Here is an 18,839-nt window from a genome sequence, read left to right as displayed (position 1 = left end):
CGAAACTAATCGAGCAATATGCCCGATTAATTGGTGATTTAATCGGTTATATCGGATGTATATATTTGACGTTTTCAAAATCTATATCTACATTTATATCTATATCTTAATATTAAAGCTCTTACAAGGGATATTTTTCGAGCTCTATTAAAATTTCACGTCATCAACTTAAGTTAATTTAAAACGGAAAACTCTTTTCTTTTTAGAATCCAATTTCGAACGGGAATCTCTTTTCTTTTTAAAACCAAAACTCAAATAGTATCATAAAAACTTTTTATTTCCAAATTAAAATGGTATCCCTCTCCCAATTAAAAAACACGGAGTTTTAAAATATAATTAAAACAATTTGTTAAGAAATTAAAACGGGTTTTTAAGACTTGATTAAAATAATTTGTTAGGAAATTAAAATAGGTTAGCGACTAAAACGATAGTCTCAATTTTCTAAAAAAAATCTAAATGTTTTCAAAAAACTAGTGCGTATGCACGGGCCTACAAGCTAGTGTAGTATATTTGCCATTCCTTCTATTTTTATCAAAAATTAGGTTGCGAATATCCATTTTATAGATAGTAATGGAATCAATCATATTAGTTTCCTTTCAAATAATCAAATATCTTTGATATTGTTAGAAGATTGCAATTTCGATATTATTTATTTCTTAATTTCCAAAAAAGTTTACAATTGACCAATCCGAATTGGGCTTGGGTTGACATATTTTGGTTGGGCTTGAATTTGGGCTAAAAATTTAAAGTCTAACTAGGGTTTGGTTATGGGCTAGGGGTTAAAGTATTTGAAACTTCGAGGTTAGGCCTCAACCCGACCCAACCTGCCTGAGTTCCACCCCTATTTGTCTACCCCCATAAGCCCATAATGAAAACTTACTTTAGTGATTATGGGCTTTAGGAAAACTAGCGGGCCTTGAAAATGTAATAAGAATGTAGACAAAGGCCTGGGCCCAAATTTGAACACCCAAACAAAGAAACTGAGTAGAACTCAACTTGAACTCACACTTTTTTCCACATCATCTCCTATTAAAACATAAATTTCTCTCTTATTTGAAAAATGGAAATCTTTTTTTACAACGGGAATTTCTCTTCTATTAAAACAAATTCTAACACTTCTAATTAAAGCGGGAATCTTTCTTCTATTAAAACAGAATCTCTGTCCCAATTGAAAAAACAGGTTTTTAAAACTTCATTAAAAACAATTTGTTAGAAAATTAAAACGGGTTAGCGACTAAAACGGTAGTACTATTTTTTTTTTAAATCTAAATGTTTCAAAAGAGTCGGTGCGTATGCACGGGCCTACAAGCTAGTCTTAATATTACAGCTCCCACAAAGGGTATTTTTCAAGCTCTATTCAAATTCCACGTCATCTCCTATTAAAACGGGAATTTCTATCCTATTTGAAAAACGAAAATCTTTTTTTACAATAGGAATTTCTCTCCTATTATAACGGGAATTCATATCTTATTAAAACAAATTCTAGCATTTCTAATTAAAGCAGGAATCATTCTCCTATTAAAATGGAAATTCCTCTCCGGAAAATCTAGCATATCTAATTAAAACAGGAATTATCTATTATCTATATACTAAAGCAGAGACATCTAATGAAGGATTTTCTCTCTCCTATGTGGCACTATAACATGAGAGTTAGTTTTTTTTCTCTCCTATGTGTCACTATAATATGAAAGATAATATTTTCTAATAGCCTACAATCCCACGTACATTGAACCTCTTTTGAGAGTTTGAGTGTATTTCTAATTCTTATATTTAGAGAGTTTGATTGTATTTCCAATTCTTATATATTTTATCAAATAAAAAAATTTATTAAAAAATAGGTGATTTGTAAAAGGTAATTTCCTATTATGAATCAAACACTTTTAGTGTTCCAATTCTTATATATTTGATCAAATAAAAAAAAAATTGCTAAAAAATAGGTGATTTGTAGAAACTAATTCCCTATTACAAATCATACAATTTTAGTGTCTATAATAAAACACCGACTTATTTCGAATATATCCTTAACACGACCTCAAAACATAGTTAAAAACAATTATACAAAAAATAACCTGCATAAAATATATAATAGAAAAAAAAAAAAAAAATAACGGCAAAGTAATAATGACAAATATTTTTAAAAATATATAATCTTGAATGAAACTAACGCCAAAAACAATTAATAGGGAACCAAAACTGGATGCAAATACATCGAACTAACCTCAAATAATATTTAACGGAAATCATAAATTGGATGCAAATGCAAGCATTAAACTAATCTTAAAAGTAATTAATAGAAAATTAGAATATGGATATAATTGCATTAAACTAACCTCAAATAATAATTAATGGAAAATCTAAACTTGGATGCAAATACACCAAACTAACATAAAAAAATAATTGTCGGAAAATCAGAAACCTGGATGCAAATGCATTGAGCTAACCTCAAAGAAAAATTAATTATAAATTTGAAACACGATGCAAATCGTGGAACTAATCTTAAAAAATAATTAACGGAGATCGAAAACCGGATGCAACCGCGACCGAACTAATCTCAAAAATAAAATGGATGCAAATGTATTGAACTAACCTCAAGAAATAATTAACGGAAATCGGGCTGGGACGCAAATTCATTGAACTAACCTCAAAGAAAAATTAATTATAAATTGGAAACACGATGCAAATCGTGGAACTAATCTTAAAAAATAATTAACGAGAAATTGAAAACCGGATGCAATTGTCTTGAACTAATCTCACAAAATAAAATGGATGCAAATGTATTAAACTAACCTCAAGAAATAATTAACGGAAATCGAAAATTGGATGCAAATTCATTGAACTAATCTCAAACAATAATTAATGGGAAATCGAAACTAGATGCAAATGCAACTTTATCAAATAATAAAGCGAGAAATCGAAACCGGATGCAAATACATTAAACTAATCTCACATAATAATTAACAGAAATCGTAAACCTGGATGCAAATGCATTGAACTGACCTCAAAGAACAATTAACAGAAAATTGGAAATTGGATGCAAATGTATTAAACTAATTGAAAAAAATAATTAACGATAAATCAGAAACTGGATACAACTACATTAAACTGATCTAAAAAAAATAACGGGAATTGGAAATTGGATGCAACTGCATTGAACTAACCTTAAAATATAAATAACGAAAAATCAGAAACTGGATGCAAATGCATTAAACTAATCTCAAAACATAGTTGGGTTATATGTTGTGGGTATATCTCGATAAATATAGTTTTGCATTTAAAAAATAATGTTTATCTTATCTCTTTTATTATGATTGGGAACTCATTGCTATTCAAGTAGCTTCAATATATATATGAACTTCACATTATTAGGCAATCTCACAAAACTTCAATCAAACTTCTATTATTAAACAACAAAATGAAGTTGAATGGTTTTATCAAAGGTAAGTTCTTTTTTTCTAATGGAGAGTGAGGTTTTCACGTTATAAGAAATTTGGTTGAGTGATTAATATAATATTAATATATAATAGTTCTGCATATTTGCAAATATTTTTCAGAATAATTAATATAACAACACTCGTTAAGTAGATAATCTTTGAAGATTCCACATAGTGAGTCATGCATAATTTAAAAAATAATTAATGGGAAATCGGGAACTGGATAATCTTCGATGATCCCACATATAGTAAATCAAGCATAATTTACTTTTTATGTCATGTTTGCAAGGACACTTCTGAGATGGATCGATGAGGCGTTGGTATTACACACCACAATGGATAATTAAAAGGAAATTGGAAATTGGATTCAAATACATAGCGAGCTTAAAAGTATTTAACGGAAATCGAAACTTTATGCAAATGCAATAAACTAAACTAAAAAGTAATTAACTAGAAATTGAAAACTGGTAGGGTTGCAATTGCATTAAACTAATGTCGGATAATAACTAACACCTAAATTAGAAATTGGATGCAAATCTTTGAAAAATATTTAACGAGAAATAGGAAACAATATGCAAATACATCAAACAAACCTCAGATAATAATTAATGGGAAACCAAAAACTGGGTGCAAATGCATTGAACTAAACTCAAAAAATAATTGACATAAAATAAAAAACCGATACAACTGCATTGAACTAACCTCATAGAATAATTGGTGGAAAATCGGAAATTAAATATAAATGCATTGAAATAATCTCAAAGAATAATTAACGGGAAATAAAAAACCATATATAGTTGCAACGAATTAACCTCAAAGCATAAATAATCAGAAACAAGATGCAGATGTATTGAACTAATCTTAAAGAGTTATTAACGAGAAATCAGAAACTGGATCATATGCAATGAACTAATCTCAAATAGACTAATTAGCCAAACATTGAAAAGTAGATGAAACTACACTGAACTAACCTAAATGAATAATTAACTGGAAATTATAAATTTGATGTAATTGCATTGAACTAACCTTAAAAAATAATTAATGAAAAATCGAAAGCTTGATGCAAATACATTGAACTAACCTCAAAAAACAATTAACATAAAATCAGAAATTGGATGCAATTACATTGAACTAACCTCAAAGAATAATTAATGGAAAACCAAAAACTGGATGCAACTGCATTAAACTAAAATCAGAGATTAACTAACGGGAAATCAGAAATTTGATGCAAATACATTGAAATAATCTCAAAAAATAGTTAACTGAAAATCGGAAGTCGGATGTAACTGTATCACACTGACCTCAAAGCATAAATGTCCGCTTTTTTAGCCTTCTCACATGAGTAATTACAAGTAATTAGGAACCCAAAACAAAAGTGAGTTTATAAAAATAGACTCTTACATATATGCAATTTGTATAGAAATTGTAAACTATCGAACTAACCTAGAAAAACAATTAACGGAAAATTAAAAATTGAATGCATATGTATTGAACTAACCTCAAAGAGTAATTAACGGGAGATTGGAACCTGGATGCAAATGTAATGAACTAATCTGAAATACTAATTAATGAAACATGAAAAACTTGATGTAACTGTATTGAATTAATCTTAATGAATAACTAACGGGAAATCATTAAGTGGATGCAATTGCACTGAACTAACCTCAAATAATAATGAACGAGAAATTAGAAACTTGATGCAACTGCATTGAACTAACCTCAATGAATAATTAATGAGAATTTGGAAATTGGATGCAACGTACTACATTAAACTAACCTCAAATAATAATTAATGGAAAATCATAAACTTGATGCAAATGCATTGAACTAATAACCCTAAAACATATTTGTATTATATGTAGGGGGAATAAATGTCTCCACAAATATAGTTTTGCATTTTAAGTAGTGTTTATCATAATTCTTTTATTATGATTGGGAATGCCTTGCTATTCAAGTAGCTTCAATATTATCTTCGCCACATTGGACATTCTCACAAAACTTCAATCAAACTTCTATTGTTAAACCTAACAATAAAAATAAGTCGATAAGTTTTATCAAGGTTTGATGATTCCTTTTTATAGAGAGTGGTGCAAGAAATTTAAATGAGTAATTAATATAATTTTCATATCTCATAGCTATGCATAGTTGCTAATATTTTTTTAAATAATTTAATATAACGACACCCGTTTGTAGGACACGTTTATGTGATAAATTTTTTCAAGTGGGAGTAGTGTATTATTTGAGGATATGGAAACAATCAATCTGTTTTAGTGATTTGTACACATTAATGCATTATATCTTTGAAGGTGATGATGATTCTGCTGAATCATCATAAATATAATAAAACTATTATACAAGCTAGATCGAGTTTAAGATAATTCCATTTGAAAATTACAGATTAATATCCTAAACAACAAAGTGAAGAGGCTATCTCAATTTGATCCCTTAGTTTCAAGTACTTATACACCATAATCGCTGCTCATTAACGTATTTGGGTTTATTTTCAATAAAAATATATTACGATTTGAAAATTTGCCTCTAAATCACCATAAATCTAAGAAAACTATTATACAAGCTAAATCGAGTTTAAGATAATTATATTTGAAAATTATGGATTAATATCTTAAACCACAAAGTGAAGAGGCAATCTCAATTTGATCTCTTAGTTTCCAAGTACTTATGCATCATAATCATTTGCTCATTAACGTATTTAGGTTTATTATCAATAAAAATATATTCGATTCGAAAATTTGTGTGAGACATTTTTTAAAGCCTTTTTAGCAAACAAAATATTTAATAGATCCCGGGGGTATGCCCGGGTCCAAAATCTAGTTATCTTATTAAAACGTACAGAATCTCTCTCCCAATTGAAAAAACGGGTTTTTAAAACTTAATTAAAATTTTATTAAAAATAATTTGTTAGAAAATTAAAACAAGTTAGCGACTAAAACGGTAGTCCCAATTTTCTAAAAAAAATCTAAATGTTTTCAAAAAAACTGGTGCGTATGCATGGGCCTACAAGCTAGTATTAATATTAAAGCTCCCACAAATGGTATTTTTCGAACTCTATTAAAATTCCACGTCATCTCCTATTAAAACGGAAATTTCTCTCATATAAAAACTGGAATTTCTCTCCTATTTGAAAAATGTGAATCCTTTTTTACAACGGGAATTCCTCTCCTATTATAACGGGAATTCTAACAAATTCTAGCACTTTTAATTAAAGCGGGAATCATTCTCCTATTAAAATGGGAATTCCTCCCCTATTGAAAAGGAGAAATCTAGCATATTTAATTAAAACGGGAATTATTCTCCTATTAAAACATGATCTCTCTCCCAATTGAAAAAAACGGGTTTTTAAAACTTAATTAAAACAATTTGTTAGAAAATTAAAACGGGTTAGTGACTAAAACGGTAGTCCCAATTTTCTAAAAAGAATCTAAATATTTTCAAAAGAGCCGGTGCGTATGCATGGGCCTACAAGGTAGTCTTAATATTAAAATTTCCACAAGAGGTATTTTTCTAGCTCTCTTAAAATTCCACGTCATCAATTCTTATTAAAACGGGAATTCCTCCTATTGAAAAGAGATATTTTAGCACTTCTAATTAAAACGGATTCTTTCTCCTATTATAATGGAAATTTCTCTCCTATAGAAAAATAAAAATCTAACACTTCTAATTAAAATGGGAATCATTCTCCTATTAAAAATAGGAATCACTCTTAAATTAAAACGGGATCTCTCTCCCAATTAAAAAACGGGTTTTTAAAACTTAATTAAACCAATTTGTTAGGAAATTAAAACGGATTAGTGACAAAAATAGGAATCACTATTTGTTAGAAAATGTATATATGTATAGTTATGATTGTTAAGCAAATTTTTAAAATAGCCGGTGCGTATGCACGGGTCTACTTTCTAGTATATAATAGTATAATAATATCAAATATTTCAAATCCGAAATACAACAAAAAATATCAAATTCTCATAATCACATCTAACTAGCTCAATTTTGGATTATTACATATATGTCAAACACAAAAATTAGGTTAAATATTTAAAGGAATAAGAAGATTGAAAGGCGATAATATTTATTAGAGAGATAATACAATAATTTGTATATTTAACTTTCGTTAAAAAAGTAAAATAAATAAATTCTTAGCTTTGTGTATTGATTGAGTTATATTATTATTAATACGGTATAAGAATCGGTTAATTTATTTTTTTAGATGGGGAGCCAATATGTTCAAATATTTTTTTTTCTCGGTTTAGCGAGAAATCGGTCATTTCAGCCGATTAATCGGTCAATTCGAGTTAAAAATCGGTTCGGCAAGAAAAATTAAAAAATTGGTTTACAAACGATACGTAATTAATCGGCGGCCGAGATATCCGATAATAGTATAGATCGGGCATAGGCTTTTTTGTGTTCCCAACAATACCTGCATTGTCGAAAATTTCATCCATTGCTACAGAGGATCCAGATGTTATAATCTGTACTTATTATGTAATTATGCCGATGCTCAGTGTTAAACTAAAATTTCCACAAAAAATTGGCTTGACGTTTCTAGCTCATCATGAATCCCACGTATCTTTTTCGTTTTATGATATCTAATTTTTGCTTTTTAGTTTTTACTTATTTATTTTTTAATTTGGCCAGTAAATTAGAAGTCAAACTGGAAAATACCACAATGCTAACACAACCGATTAACAGGACAATAGTAGTTGAAAATGCAATGATAACTTAATCATAAACCCACAATTATCATGTTTTTTCAAGCCATGTGTTAGTTATAAACTTATGGGATACATTCACGATAGTAATCGCAACTTGATTTTCCTCATCAATACTAACACAAGACTGAACATGTCGTTTACGGGGGTGTTCTAGGCCTACGGCATTTTAAGAGATACTTAACTGGCCAGAGATACGTGTTGTGTATCATTGCGCACAGAAAATGAGATAAAAATAGAAACAGACAAATCTACAGTTATCTTGGATATTTTTGTTTCTCTAGAACTAATGAGTTGATCCTTGCATGTAAGAGACACTGAATCTCATACCCAAAAAACAAGATTCAGGGAATTCAAGTCTGTTTATATCCCGGGCAATGCAGGTATTTTGTGTGGAACACGGCTCATACATACAATAACGAATCAAACCATTCAACATAGACAGGAGCATGCTGATCGTCATTAATTGAGCCTAAGCTAAAGCTTCAGTGGACACGGATGCCATGTTGGATCCATCATGCACAAGTTTCTGGGTGTCAAGGCAGCTTCTACCAATTCAGTCACACCCCTCTGCACCGACTCGGGTTGATCTAATCCACTGCCCTCCTAAATGCCAGTAAAACAACACAGTTCAGCCACGTAAAATCTAAGTTACATGGACACGCCATATTTTGAAAATAATCCATGTTGGATACATATCTAGGTGTCCGTGGATATTACATCCAACACCATTGGGGAACGTGGACAGCCCTGATGGTCTTCTCCAATACCAATAAAAAAGCTCATCACGGAAAAACATAGCCAAATGATACCACATATGCTCACATTGCTGCAAAATTCAAAATTATCAAGAAATTAATATGGCTACAAGCTGAATAACAACTGTATGGAAAATTCGGATGGTAAAACTCACTTTAGTTGAAACCAGTGCCTGCCCTGCAGCACACATAGCAGACACAATTAGACCTTCCACTCCGAAATGGGAGAAGAATGCCTGCATATTTCTAGTTAGTCGGAATGGCACTGGTTCACTAGACTCCACCATTCCATTTGCATCAAAAGCTGGATGAAAGTCAGACTGGAACAACTTTTCAGTACTTTTAGAAAATAGTGTCTTGTTTGGGGACCTTCCCCCAATCTGTAGCATAACTGACATGAAGTTGGACACAGCCAACTGAACTGAAAATTGTTTTTTGAATACCCACAGATGATTTCCACTCAACATAGTCTTGTACATGTATTGAGAGAAAATATTGTCACAAACAAGTGTTTTTGTTATGTCATTATATGCTTGAAGGCGGAGATCCGAAACTGCTTCTGGTGAGACCTGACCAGAAATGGCGTGGTTCAGTTGCTCTTTAAAACAGGTAATAGGGAGATCTGATTCCCAATTATGCTGAGCGCAGTTGAGCTCATACACCTCAAGGAAGCTGCTATAAGTCAAATCATCTTCTACCATTTGGACCTGGTTCAAGCAAACATCTACTGTCAGAGAAAATGGTTAAAAATAAAGTAAAAAACGATTATAAACCAATTCATCAGTGAAAACTTAAAATTGGCAATGTGGGGCAAGTAAAATAACTACTTGTCTTGTACATGTAGAATACATGCAAGCACCACATGGCACCTAAGAAATATTCTAAGCCCCAAAAAAATGTATACAGTTCTATGATTCACCAGTTGCCAATATTTTCGCCCAAGAAAGTTTCATGGTATGAAGTAAAAAGTAAGGCCCACGCTTGAATTTGGTACACAAACACTACAGCAGTGCGTTATAGCCTATATGAACAACTAGGTCCTGTGCCTTGCCAAATAGGTAACTTAAAGTTTCCTCAGAAAATAAGAGAGAGTTGGTGAAGTAAGTCTAGAAGACATATTTCATCACCTGGGACCATAAAGGAATAATGATTGGGGCATGCAAACATAGCTGACGACGCCTCGAATCCTTGTGCTTGTCAAACATTCGATTCATCACACGGAAAAGCTGCAGCATGTTTTCATCACTCCGAGCGTTGTCAGCCAAGGATGTCTGAACAAGAAAATGTTGCCGAGATCCGTCAGAGCCAATAAGAGTCAGGCGACGAAAACTACTTCCATGCCTTCGCACTATTGGGATATCAGCTGCAATCCTGTCTAACTTTACTGTATGATCGGGTGCAACATCCTATAAGTAATTAGAACGTCAAAGATAGGTATTGAAGTAGTACTTGCAAGACTGTAAACTATGGGAAAAAAATGACATAAGTATAATATCTTTGAAACGATCCAGAAAATTAGAGTTTGCTACCCTCTTTTGTCGAAGTAAAAGAATGTTCAAATGGTTGGTAGATCATACCCACAATAAACTAGGTGCAGTTGTACAAAGTGTGGTATATCACCTATATCGCAGTTACGCGAGATCTACGAAAACTACACTCCAAGAAATTCCACTAATAATAACCAATTAAAGGCTATTTTTTAGTGAAAATAATCAGCTTGCTTCAGTACGTCTACTGCTGTCAAAAGTTATTTAGAATGCTATATAATGGAACAGCCAAAAAACTTCATTTCAAAACAACTTTTGACATGGTTAGACATAGTCAATTAAGCAAAATATTTTGCAAAGGTCATCTCCATTAAGAGATGATAATCTTCACCAAAAATCAGACCTCAACACATCTTGTATGTCCACTTTTTCTGGTGGAGTTCTTTTGGAGTCTACTTAAGGTGGAGTCCACATAACGGGCTCCATATATAAAAAGCCTCATTTTCAACAGTCTAAAAGGCATTTTTTTTTCTTTATTTTCTTTTTATAGATCTAAAAACAACATTTGACAACTTTATCTTCCCTCAAACATGGTTCTCTCAGTTGCCAAGACAGCTTTCAAGTTGAAAAACTACCCAGCTTACCTGATCAATGGAATACTGCCCTGGAACCTCCACATCAACAACATGAAAGTCAGACAATACATCTTTCCTCTTCCAACTTTAAGACATCTGGAAACCTGTCTTCAACATTGCTCTGAAGAACATCTTTCCAATGCTTCAATCTCTCATTCAATTTGGAAAGGGTAGCTGGGAAAGTTGTTGTACTCTCTGGGTCAAAATCCTGTTCAAAGTCTTGCTTGTACTCCCTCACAAAATGAACATGCTTATTTACCAAATCGGCAGAAAAGAAAAACCCTGCAAACGTTAGAGAGCTCCTTTTTCAAAAATAAAGGAACCTCTGCTGTAGTGGTAGCCGGGTACTTGTAACAGTGTGCAGCAAAGTATAAACATCAGCCAGAAGCCTCTCTTCAGGCAGGGTAACAAATCTTGATCCAATTTCAGAAAGCAGAATCTGAAAATGAAAAATTAATTATGAACATCAAGCTGCATAGGTTTAAATAAAACTCAAGCTCAAATTTGTGACCATATGTCCTACAGAAATAGACAAGCATGCTGGGCATGTAATTTAACAAGGGAACCCAAGAGAAAACCATTTTAACTGCAATATAGTTATAATGAAAAATATTAGCTACAAAGTTCATGTTTGTGCAGTGGAATTAAGTGCGAGTGGATGACATAAAATATGAAGGAGAGTAGAAGACTACGGAAATGAAGAGAGCTTAAGTTGATCCTGACCTTGGGTTCAGCAGCCAAATTCGAGTGCTTACTTCTGAGAGCATCCATTATATCTTTTGCAGCATCATATACACTAGTGGCAGAAGCTGCAGGTACAAGTGCACTATTATGCCTTGCTGAACATTGATCTGCAGCAGAAGAAATTTTTTGTAGCATTTGGGCAGGCCTTGCAAGAGTGCTGCCTTCTGTTGGGGTGAACCTTTCATGTTCTTTCTCATGAGAGTTTCTACCATGATGAGACCCAACAGACAGAGTACCTTGAGGATCCTGGTGATTGTCGGAGGTACTCTTTCTTTCAGTGTGATATAGCACTCTTCCATCTCCATCAGCCAAGCCTATAGAGCCTGTACTAGGCCCAGATGTGTTTTTATGCATCCTTTGTTTAGCCAGTCCAACATTCCTCTCATGCACGGTTCTATTGCAAACATCAAGTTGTTCAAGTATATATGCACGCAGCCAGTGATACACTGCAAACAATTTTTGAGCAGGTAACATGGACTGTTAGGATGAAGATCTTTTAAACCTAGAGCTATAACTCAAAACTCGTGTATACTTTAGTACCTGTGGATATGCCGAGGCAATTTTTAATAGAACACATTTGCAATGAGAAGCCTCTGACCTCTGCAAGGAAAGTAGCAACTGTGGGATCCAAGAAAGCCAAACCCAATATGGGATCAGGTCCAAGTACTTATCAAATACTTTCCCCACAGGTTTGTCTGCAGTATCAAAGCTGAGAAGGTACAGGACACGAGCTAGATGGCTTCTTGAGTCAGAAACTCCAAATTTAATAGCTTGAAGGAAACAACTAACAGCATATTCTAGCCAAAAATCTTCACTGGTTTTTTATAAACCTAGGGGTGACAAATTAGCAGCCTCGTGAAAATTAGCAGAAAACCGAAAGTGTGTTATTAAGGGAAAAGGAATAACATGAGTTCATAAATAAAAGGATTACCTTGTCACAAAAAATTCCCCAGCTAGCCCACCCTTTGGGAAAATATTTGAACAGGCTGACTGCATTAGAATATGCAATATTAGCATTTTCAGTCATTTAGCTTCAAAAGAAAATCACCCCTGAGACGGAAAATTTCTGCATTCTGTTTTGCAAGAAAGTGGTCTAGATTCGTACTGTTGATCAAATCAAGACCACTTGATATTTCTCCTTGCATCTCTAGATAAGATTTTGCTTGTTCCCTTACATTGACAAAGGCCTCCTGAACCAGATTAATTGCCAAGAATAAATGTACCAAGACCAAACAGAAAGCAAAATAAAACCACCAGAGGGGCGAAATAAACAGGAGAATAAGCCACACTACGTTCCCATACTAATCATATGGAAGGTAAGGGATAAGCACTTGATGCGACCTTCATCTATATATAGGTAAGAAGTCCAACGTAATGGGAGATACTAACCATAGAATCAGGATTCCTTATTAAGGCTCCCTGATTTCTGATTATAGTAATTATAATAATGATTACAGTTTAGTTGATGTTCAGACGCATTTGCTAATATTGATAGCTCATGTTCCTATTGTGATACCACTGGATGTAAACACACAGCTAATAACTTTTTCTTTATCCCACCAGAAATTAAATATATAAATCGATATTTCTCGTACCTGCACTTCTATGCTTGAGTGGTCACATTTTTTCAAGTAATAGGAGACAAACATCGTGAAGACCTTGTTTACGAGCAATATGAGCAAGTGTGTTGACACTCCATGCTTTCTCACAATAACCCAGTTGATGAATTTGACGACCCCTGTCCTTGAATGCATTTATGACTACATTGTACATCTCAATCCTCCATTGAAGCAAATCATACAGACAGACTATGTTGTCCCATTTATTGGGAACTCTCACCCGCCAAGTCTCAATGATGTCCTTAACTTCTGCATACCCATGAACATCCGCAACAGAACTTTCTGAAAGCTTTATGCTGCCGCTGGAAATACCGACTATAATTTTAGCAGACTCTTGAGCTTCAAGCAACTGTTGAAATTGCTGCAGAAGAGGTATTCTCGGCTGCAAGGACAATTCAGGCAACTTCCACCACTGCTCAAGCGCAAGATTAATACCATTTAGCAATATTATTTCAGCATCTGCAACACCAACTATGCTCCTATCATGGAGGGATAGAAAGCCCTGGATCAAACGGAGCTTCAAGGTTTCCTCTACTTGAGCCTTTGGCATTACGTTCTTTTTCATGTAAGTCCAATCAGGAGTCTTCCAGAGACAATCAAGAAGAATTTCATAATTCTCGACACAAAATATTTAATAGATCCCGGGCGTATGCCCAGGTCCAAAATCTAGTTTCACTGACTAACACTACTTTTTTTGGTCAAAAAATTAAATAGAGTAACCAGGGAATCCTTTCACGATCATTAGGCAATCCAACAGGTTCTTTTATTTTAGGTCATTTAATCAGTAGCTAAAATTTATTAGAGATGGAGCTTATGAAGTATTGACTTTTAAAACTGACATGTAAAGGAAACTCTGTAAGTCACTTCTGGAATCAGAAACGAGGGAAAAGAAAAAAAAAACACATGTTTAAAATCAACAATTCACTCTGAACCTTCTTTCCATTCAACAAATTTACATGTGGACTTTAACATGTCAGACCAACATTAAATTGACAACAAATTCGCAGTAGAATGTTGTATGTGAAGCATTCCAATTTCACACTTCAATTGCTACTGACTGAATCCTACAATGAAATTTATGAACAAAATCACCTCTAATTCCAGGAAGGGCTGGTCAATCGAGCATCTCTACAAACTGAAGTGCCACCTGATGCTGCAGGGGAAGGAGAGGAGGCAGTAAAATGATTTCCAGAGACAGATAACGGGGGCAGATTCGCAGGATGGCCTTGATACCCAGAGGGAGCAAATCGTGAAGGACTGGATGTTACACCTGCAAACATGCTAGATGTGGTCTGAGTAGCTCCCAAATTTGGCCTATTGTTCGGAACCTAAATATACATCAAACAAATTAGAGTGAGTATACCTTAAACAAATTAAAGTGAGTACATTCTTGATCTTTGTAGGACTCCCCCAGTTGAAAAAAATCCTGTACCAACATTTCCCTTTTGTGTAGCTACATGATTGACTCTTTATTATCAGGTAGAAATATTCAAGCTAACCAGGTAAACAGGATGGCATTTGTTATGTATGCAATATATATCATACAAAAAACTGGATCGTCTGAAAAACTGTCTCTCTCAACACACCCACATAGGAGACTATTTTTTAAATACACATACAGTGATAACTGTTGGATTCGTCTGATCTTATGGCCTTCGGGTCACTTCTTTCTTTTAAAGATGCTTAGTTCAATTAACACCAAACGTTAATCTTGGTCCAAGAAAAAAATAGTTCTCTCGTGTGAAATCTCCCTTATAATTATAGCTCTCTCTCCATCTCCACGATTGTTTCTCCCTTATCGAGTCAAAAGTTTCAACTCTTACCACTGGTTGTACTCCAATGGCAAGTAAACAAATAACTAAGTAAAACCATTTGTTCCAGTCTCATTAAAGAGACGAACGAGAAAGATTCTACAACAAATCCTATGCGTTTTAATAGATCACTAGATATTTTACTGATAAAAAAACAGCATCATTAGATCTAATAACAGCCAATATTTCTGACTTTAAATGACAGCACAACAAATTTTCCACTTTCACTGTGTGGGTGTGTGTGTGCCTGCGAGTATGGATGTGAGCGGTGTTGTGTATTAATTTTTTGTACAAGAAACCTAGAAGCTTTGGATCATCGGATGGAACAAAACGTTGTGTACTAGCTACCAAATTGCAGATCGAATAATAAATTTAAATTGTTATTATGAGTAATAACTAAGAAACATTACCGCATTATGTTGAAGTGAGGTATTTGAAAGCTTTCTAAGAGGAGAAGATGCAGACGGGGATGTACTGCGCCTATGGTGAAAATGGCGGGCATGTGCATTAGGGTTAGAAACATCCTCTGATTCTCCTTCCAGATCACCACAGAAATTAGCTTCTTGACCTGCCCTATTAACAGCTGGTCTAGGATTTGACCCCAAGTCAGTTGCAGCTGCCATTTGCTGAGGAATAGGAGGAGCGACAAGTGATGCCTGCACACTGTTCCGCCTCTTAATTTCTTCCTCTGTATTCAGAATCTGTTTAACATTGTAAAGCTACCCAACGGTCATCAAAGCACACAGGATTGCTTTTTTTGAAAAGCAGAAGAAGACAAAAGTAGACCAAGCAATTCCAAGACAATAACATAATCGACCTAAAGAAGAAATACAGTTCAATAACATCCCATCTTTAACCAGATATTAAAGCAACACGGCTTACCTGCTTCAGCATCTGAACCAGATTGTGCTTCCTCTCATTCAAAACTTTCAGGTTCTGCTCCAAATCATTCTTCTTTTTTTCCTCGTCACTTGGCAAGTCCACGTTGTTGCTAATCTGGTAGGTAAAAGAAATGAAATCTGTGAAACATAACAAAGTAAAGAACAAAAAATTCCAGTAATCATAACATTCGTGTTAACAATTAAAACCACCAAATCTGAACAATATCCATAAAATCATAAAAGAGTTTGATCAAATCATCCAGCAAATAACAAGATTCATAAATTTATTTATTTTTATAGTAAAAGCAGTAGTATATAATTTCTCACTACATAAAATACGAAAAATGCTACATCTAATTTCAGCTATTATCAACAACTAGAAAGCAGTCATTCATTTACATGCAATTGAATCAAAAGTGTTATATCATCACAAAAGACAAACTCCTTACTCATTAAATCTAAAATTTGAACCAAAAATCATGTTAGACGAAAGGCTCCTAAGCCACTTTCTTAGATGGATATAGCAGAAAACCACGATGAAACAGTAGTGTAGTGGAGGAGTGAGATCAAAACTAACACAAGAGACGACTTTTAGTTTAGATTAGCGTGAAAGCCGATCAAATTAGTGAGATGCAAGTCACAACTCACAAGTAATATGAGGGCAGTTTGATTGAAAATGGAACTTAAATATGTATTTTTTTGTGCCTAGTCTAGTTGTACAACGTGATTGCATGATACAAATCAATGGTTGAATCAAAGGATTAAGCTGGCCAATATACAAATCAATTTACATAATATGACTTCAATAACATTGTTAAACAATCCTTTTAACTGGAAGCATTAGCAAGTGATAGATGATGCGTCAAAAGCAGCTCTCCAAAATTCCAATATAAATTAGTCCCTTTCCTAATACAATCAACCAAAATATTGTGTCAACTGCAAAGCAATATATAAACAAAAAAGTATAAGTTACCTCTACAGCCGAGCTCGGTAGCTTCTCTTCCTTCACACCTTCCACCTCAGCTACCTCATCTTTATCACCATCCACTAATTCATTCCTTTCTTCTTCAATCCCACAATTACCCTCCACCAATTTCTCATCTTTAACATTAATTTGATCCTTAGAACAAGTATTATCACCTACAAACTCATCTGACGTGGCAGCAGTGTTGGAATTAATACGGGAAAGTGTCTTTTGACGTTTGTTTAAAAGGGATTTGAAATTTTTTAAAGAGATACTTTGACTTGGCATTAACCATCTTCTTGTTACATCCGGTACTCTATGTAAATTCCCTCTGTATAATGAGATTGCCACCATTTTCTCTCTTCTTCTTCTTCTTCTTCCAGAGGGAGCGTTTGGTGGGTCTGATCAAAATCTGGCTTTTCTAGTACAAATCCAGTTTGTTATCCAAACGAGGCCCAATACTTGGTATATCAGCTGATATGTCGGTTATTCTGATATTTCGATATTGGGTCGAGTCCATCTACTATCTATATCTTAAAAGTTATAGACCTTTAAAGAAGTTAATTTTCTCTTCTACATGCAAGACTCTAATATGAGAGTTAGCTTTTTTTATCTTATGTACACTCTAATATGAAAAGATAATATTTTCTAATAGTCTCCCACGCATACATGGAACTCTTTGGAGAGTTTGAGTGTATTTTCTAATTCTTATATTTTTAGAGTTTAAGTGTATTTTCAATTCTTATATATTTGATCAAATAAAAAAAAAATTACTAAAAAAAAAAATAGGTGATTTGTAGAAATACTGAATCAAACACTTTTAGTGTTCCAATTCTTATATATTTGATCAAATAAAAAAATGCTAAAAAAAATAGGTGATTTGTATAAACTAATTTCCTATTACAAATCATACAATTTTAGTATCTATGATAAAACACCGACTTATTTCGAATATATCCTTAACATGACTTCAAAACATAGTTAAAAACAATTATACAAAATATATAATATAAAATGAAAAAAAAATAACGGTAAAGCAATAATGATAAATATTTTAAAATATATATATAATTGAATGAAACTAACGACAAAAACAATTAATGGGGAACGAAAATTGGATGCAAATGCATCGAACTAACCTCAAATAATATTTAACGGAAATCGAAAATGGATGCAAATGCAAGCATTAAACTAATCTTAAAAAAGTAATTAATAGAAAATCAAAATATGGATACAACCGCATTAAACTAATCTCAAAAGAATAATTAACAGAAAATCAAAACTTGGATACAAATACATCAAACTAACATCAAAAAATAATTGTCGGAAAATCGAAACTGGATGCAAATGCATTGAGCTAACCCTCAAAGATTAAATTAACGGAAATCTAAAAACTGGATGCAAACCGTATTGAACTAACCTCAAAGAAAAATTAATTATAAATTGGGGAACATAATGCAAATCGTGGAACTAATCTTAAAAAAATAATTAACGGAAATCGAAAACCGGATGCAACCGCATTGAACTAATCTCAAAAAAATATTGGATGCAAAACCTCAAGAAATAATTAACGGAAATCGAAACCGGATGCAAACTCATTAAACTAACCTCAAACAATAATTAACGGAAATCGGAAACTAAATGCAAATGCAACTTTATCAAATAATAAACACGAGAAATCGAAAACTTGATGCAAATACATTAAACTAATCTCCTTTGAATAATTAACGGAAATCGAACTGGATGCAAATGCATTGAACCGACCTCAAAGAACAATTAATA

At 33.2% G+C, this 18,839-nt stretch overlaps 2 protein-coding genes across 7 annotated transcripts; both read right to left on the bottom strand.

Moving 5' to 3' along the window:
* Positions 1-8,396: 8,396 nt before the first annotated feature.
* Positions 8,397-17,494, bottom strand: LOC147519756 (uncharacterized). Of its 6 annotated transcripts, none has more exons than XM_086591309.1 (12): positions 17,067-17,494; positions 16,095-16,208; positions 15,623-15,913; positions 13,378-14,729; positions 12,714-12,972; positions 12,323-12,612; positions 11,762-12,228; positions 11,048-11,477; positions 10,044-10,322; positions 9,072-9,623; positions 8,879-8,987; positions 8,397-8,764 (listed from the first exon to the last, which is right to left on the bottom strand). In XM_086591309.1, the coding sequence occupies exons 1-4, from the start codon at positions 17,409-17,411 to the stop codon at positions 14,496-14,498; spliced, it is 984 nt and encodes a 327-aa protein (XP_086447435.1). In that variant the 5' UTR covers positions 17,412-17,494; the 3' UTR covers positions 8,397-8,764; positions 8,879-8,987; positions 9,072-9,623; positions 10,044-10,322; positions 11,048-11,477; positions 11,762-12,228; positions 12,323-12,612; positions 12,714-12,972; positions 13,378-14,495. The 6 variants fall into 6 exon arrangements, with proteins under 6 accessions (XP_086447435.1, XP_086447430.1, XP_086447433.1 ...); XM_086591304.1 differs by having other exon boundaries at positions 8,397-8,987; positions 13,378-13,984; positions 14,494-14,729; positions 17,067-17,488; XM_086591307.1 differs by having other exon boundaries at positions 8,397-8,987; positions 13,378-13,880; positions 14,494-14,729; positions 17,067-17,488.
* LOC147519757 (SAGA complex/NuA4 acetyltransferase complex subunit TRA1-like) lies at positions 8,636-13,951 on the bottom strand. Its single transcript, XM_086594186.1, has 10 exons — positions 13,430-13,951; positions 12,831-12,972; positions 12,323-12,400; positions 11,762-12,228; positions 11,387-11,477; positions 11,103-11,320; positions 10,044-10,322; positions 9,072-9,623; positions 8,814-8,987; positions 8,636-8,764 (listed from the first exon to the last, which is right to left on the bottom strand). Exons 1-10 carry the CDS (start codon positions 13,949-13,951, stop codon positions 8,636-8,638), a joined length of 2,652 nt encoding a protein of 883 aa, XP_086450312.1.
* Positions 17,495-18,839: the final 1,345 nt, after the last annotated feature.

This window comes from Coptis chinensis, chromosome 2 (genome assembly GCF_015680905.1).
Source record: "Coptis chinensis isolate HL-2020 chromosome 2, ASM1568090v1, whole genome shotgun sequence".
NCBI classification, from domain to species: Eukaryota; Viridiplantae; Streptophyta; class Magnoliopsida; order Ranunculales; family Ranunculaceae; genus Coptis; species Coptis chinensis.
Note: the sequence above shows the minus strand (reverse complement) of the source record. Positions and strands in the feature narration are given on the sequence as shown.

Bases quoted from the DNA above. Each gene is read 5' to 3' on its own strand.
- LOC147519757 (XM_086594186.1), bottom strand. From the start codon at position 13,951: ATGCCAAAGGCTCAAGTAGAGGAAACCTTGAAGCTCCGTTTGATCCAG. The intron at 12,229-12,322 runs GTACTAAAGTAT...AATTGTTTGCAG, and splicing joins TTGCCTCGGCATATCCACAG to TGTATCACTGGCTGCGTGCA. The intron at 9,624-10,043 runs GTGATGAAATAT...TGCTTGAACCAG, and splicing joins TTATTCCTTTATGGTCCCAG to GTCCAAATGGTAGAAGATGA.
- LOC147519756 (XM_086591309.1), bottom strand. From the start codon at position 17,411: ATGGTGGCAATCTCATTATACAGAGGGAATTTACATAGAGTACCGGAT. The intron at 16,209-17,066 runs GTAACTTATACT...TTTACCTACCAG, and splicing joins TACCGAGCTCGGCTGTAGAG to ATTAGCAACAACGTGGACTT. The intron at 14,730-15,622 runs GTAATGTTTCTT...ATGTATATTTAG, and splicing joins CCTCACTTCAACATAATGCG to GTTCCGAACAATAGGCCAAA.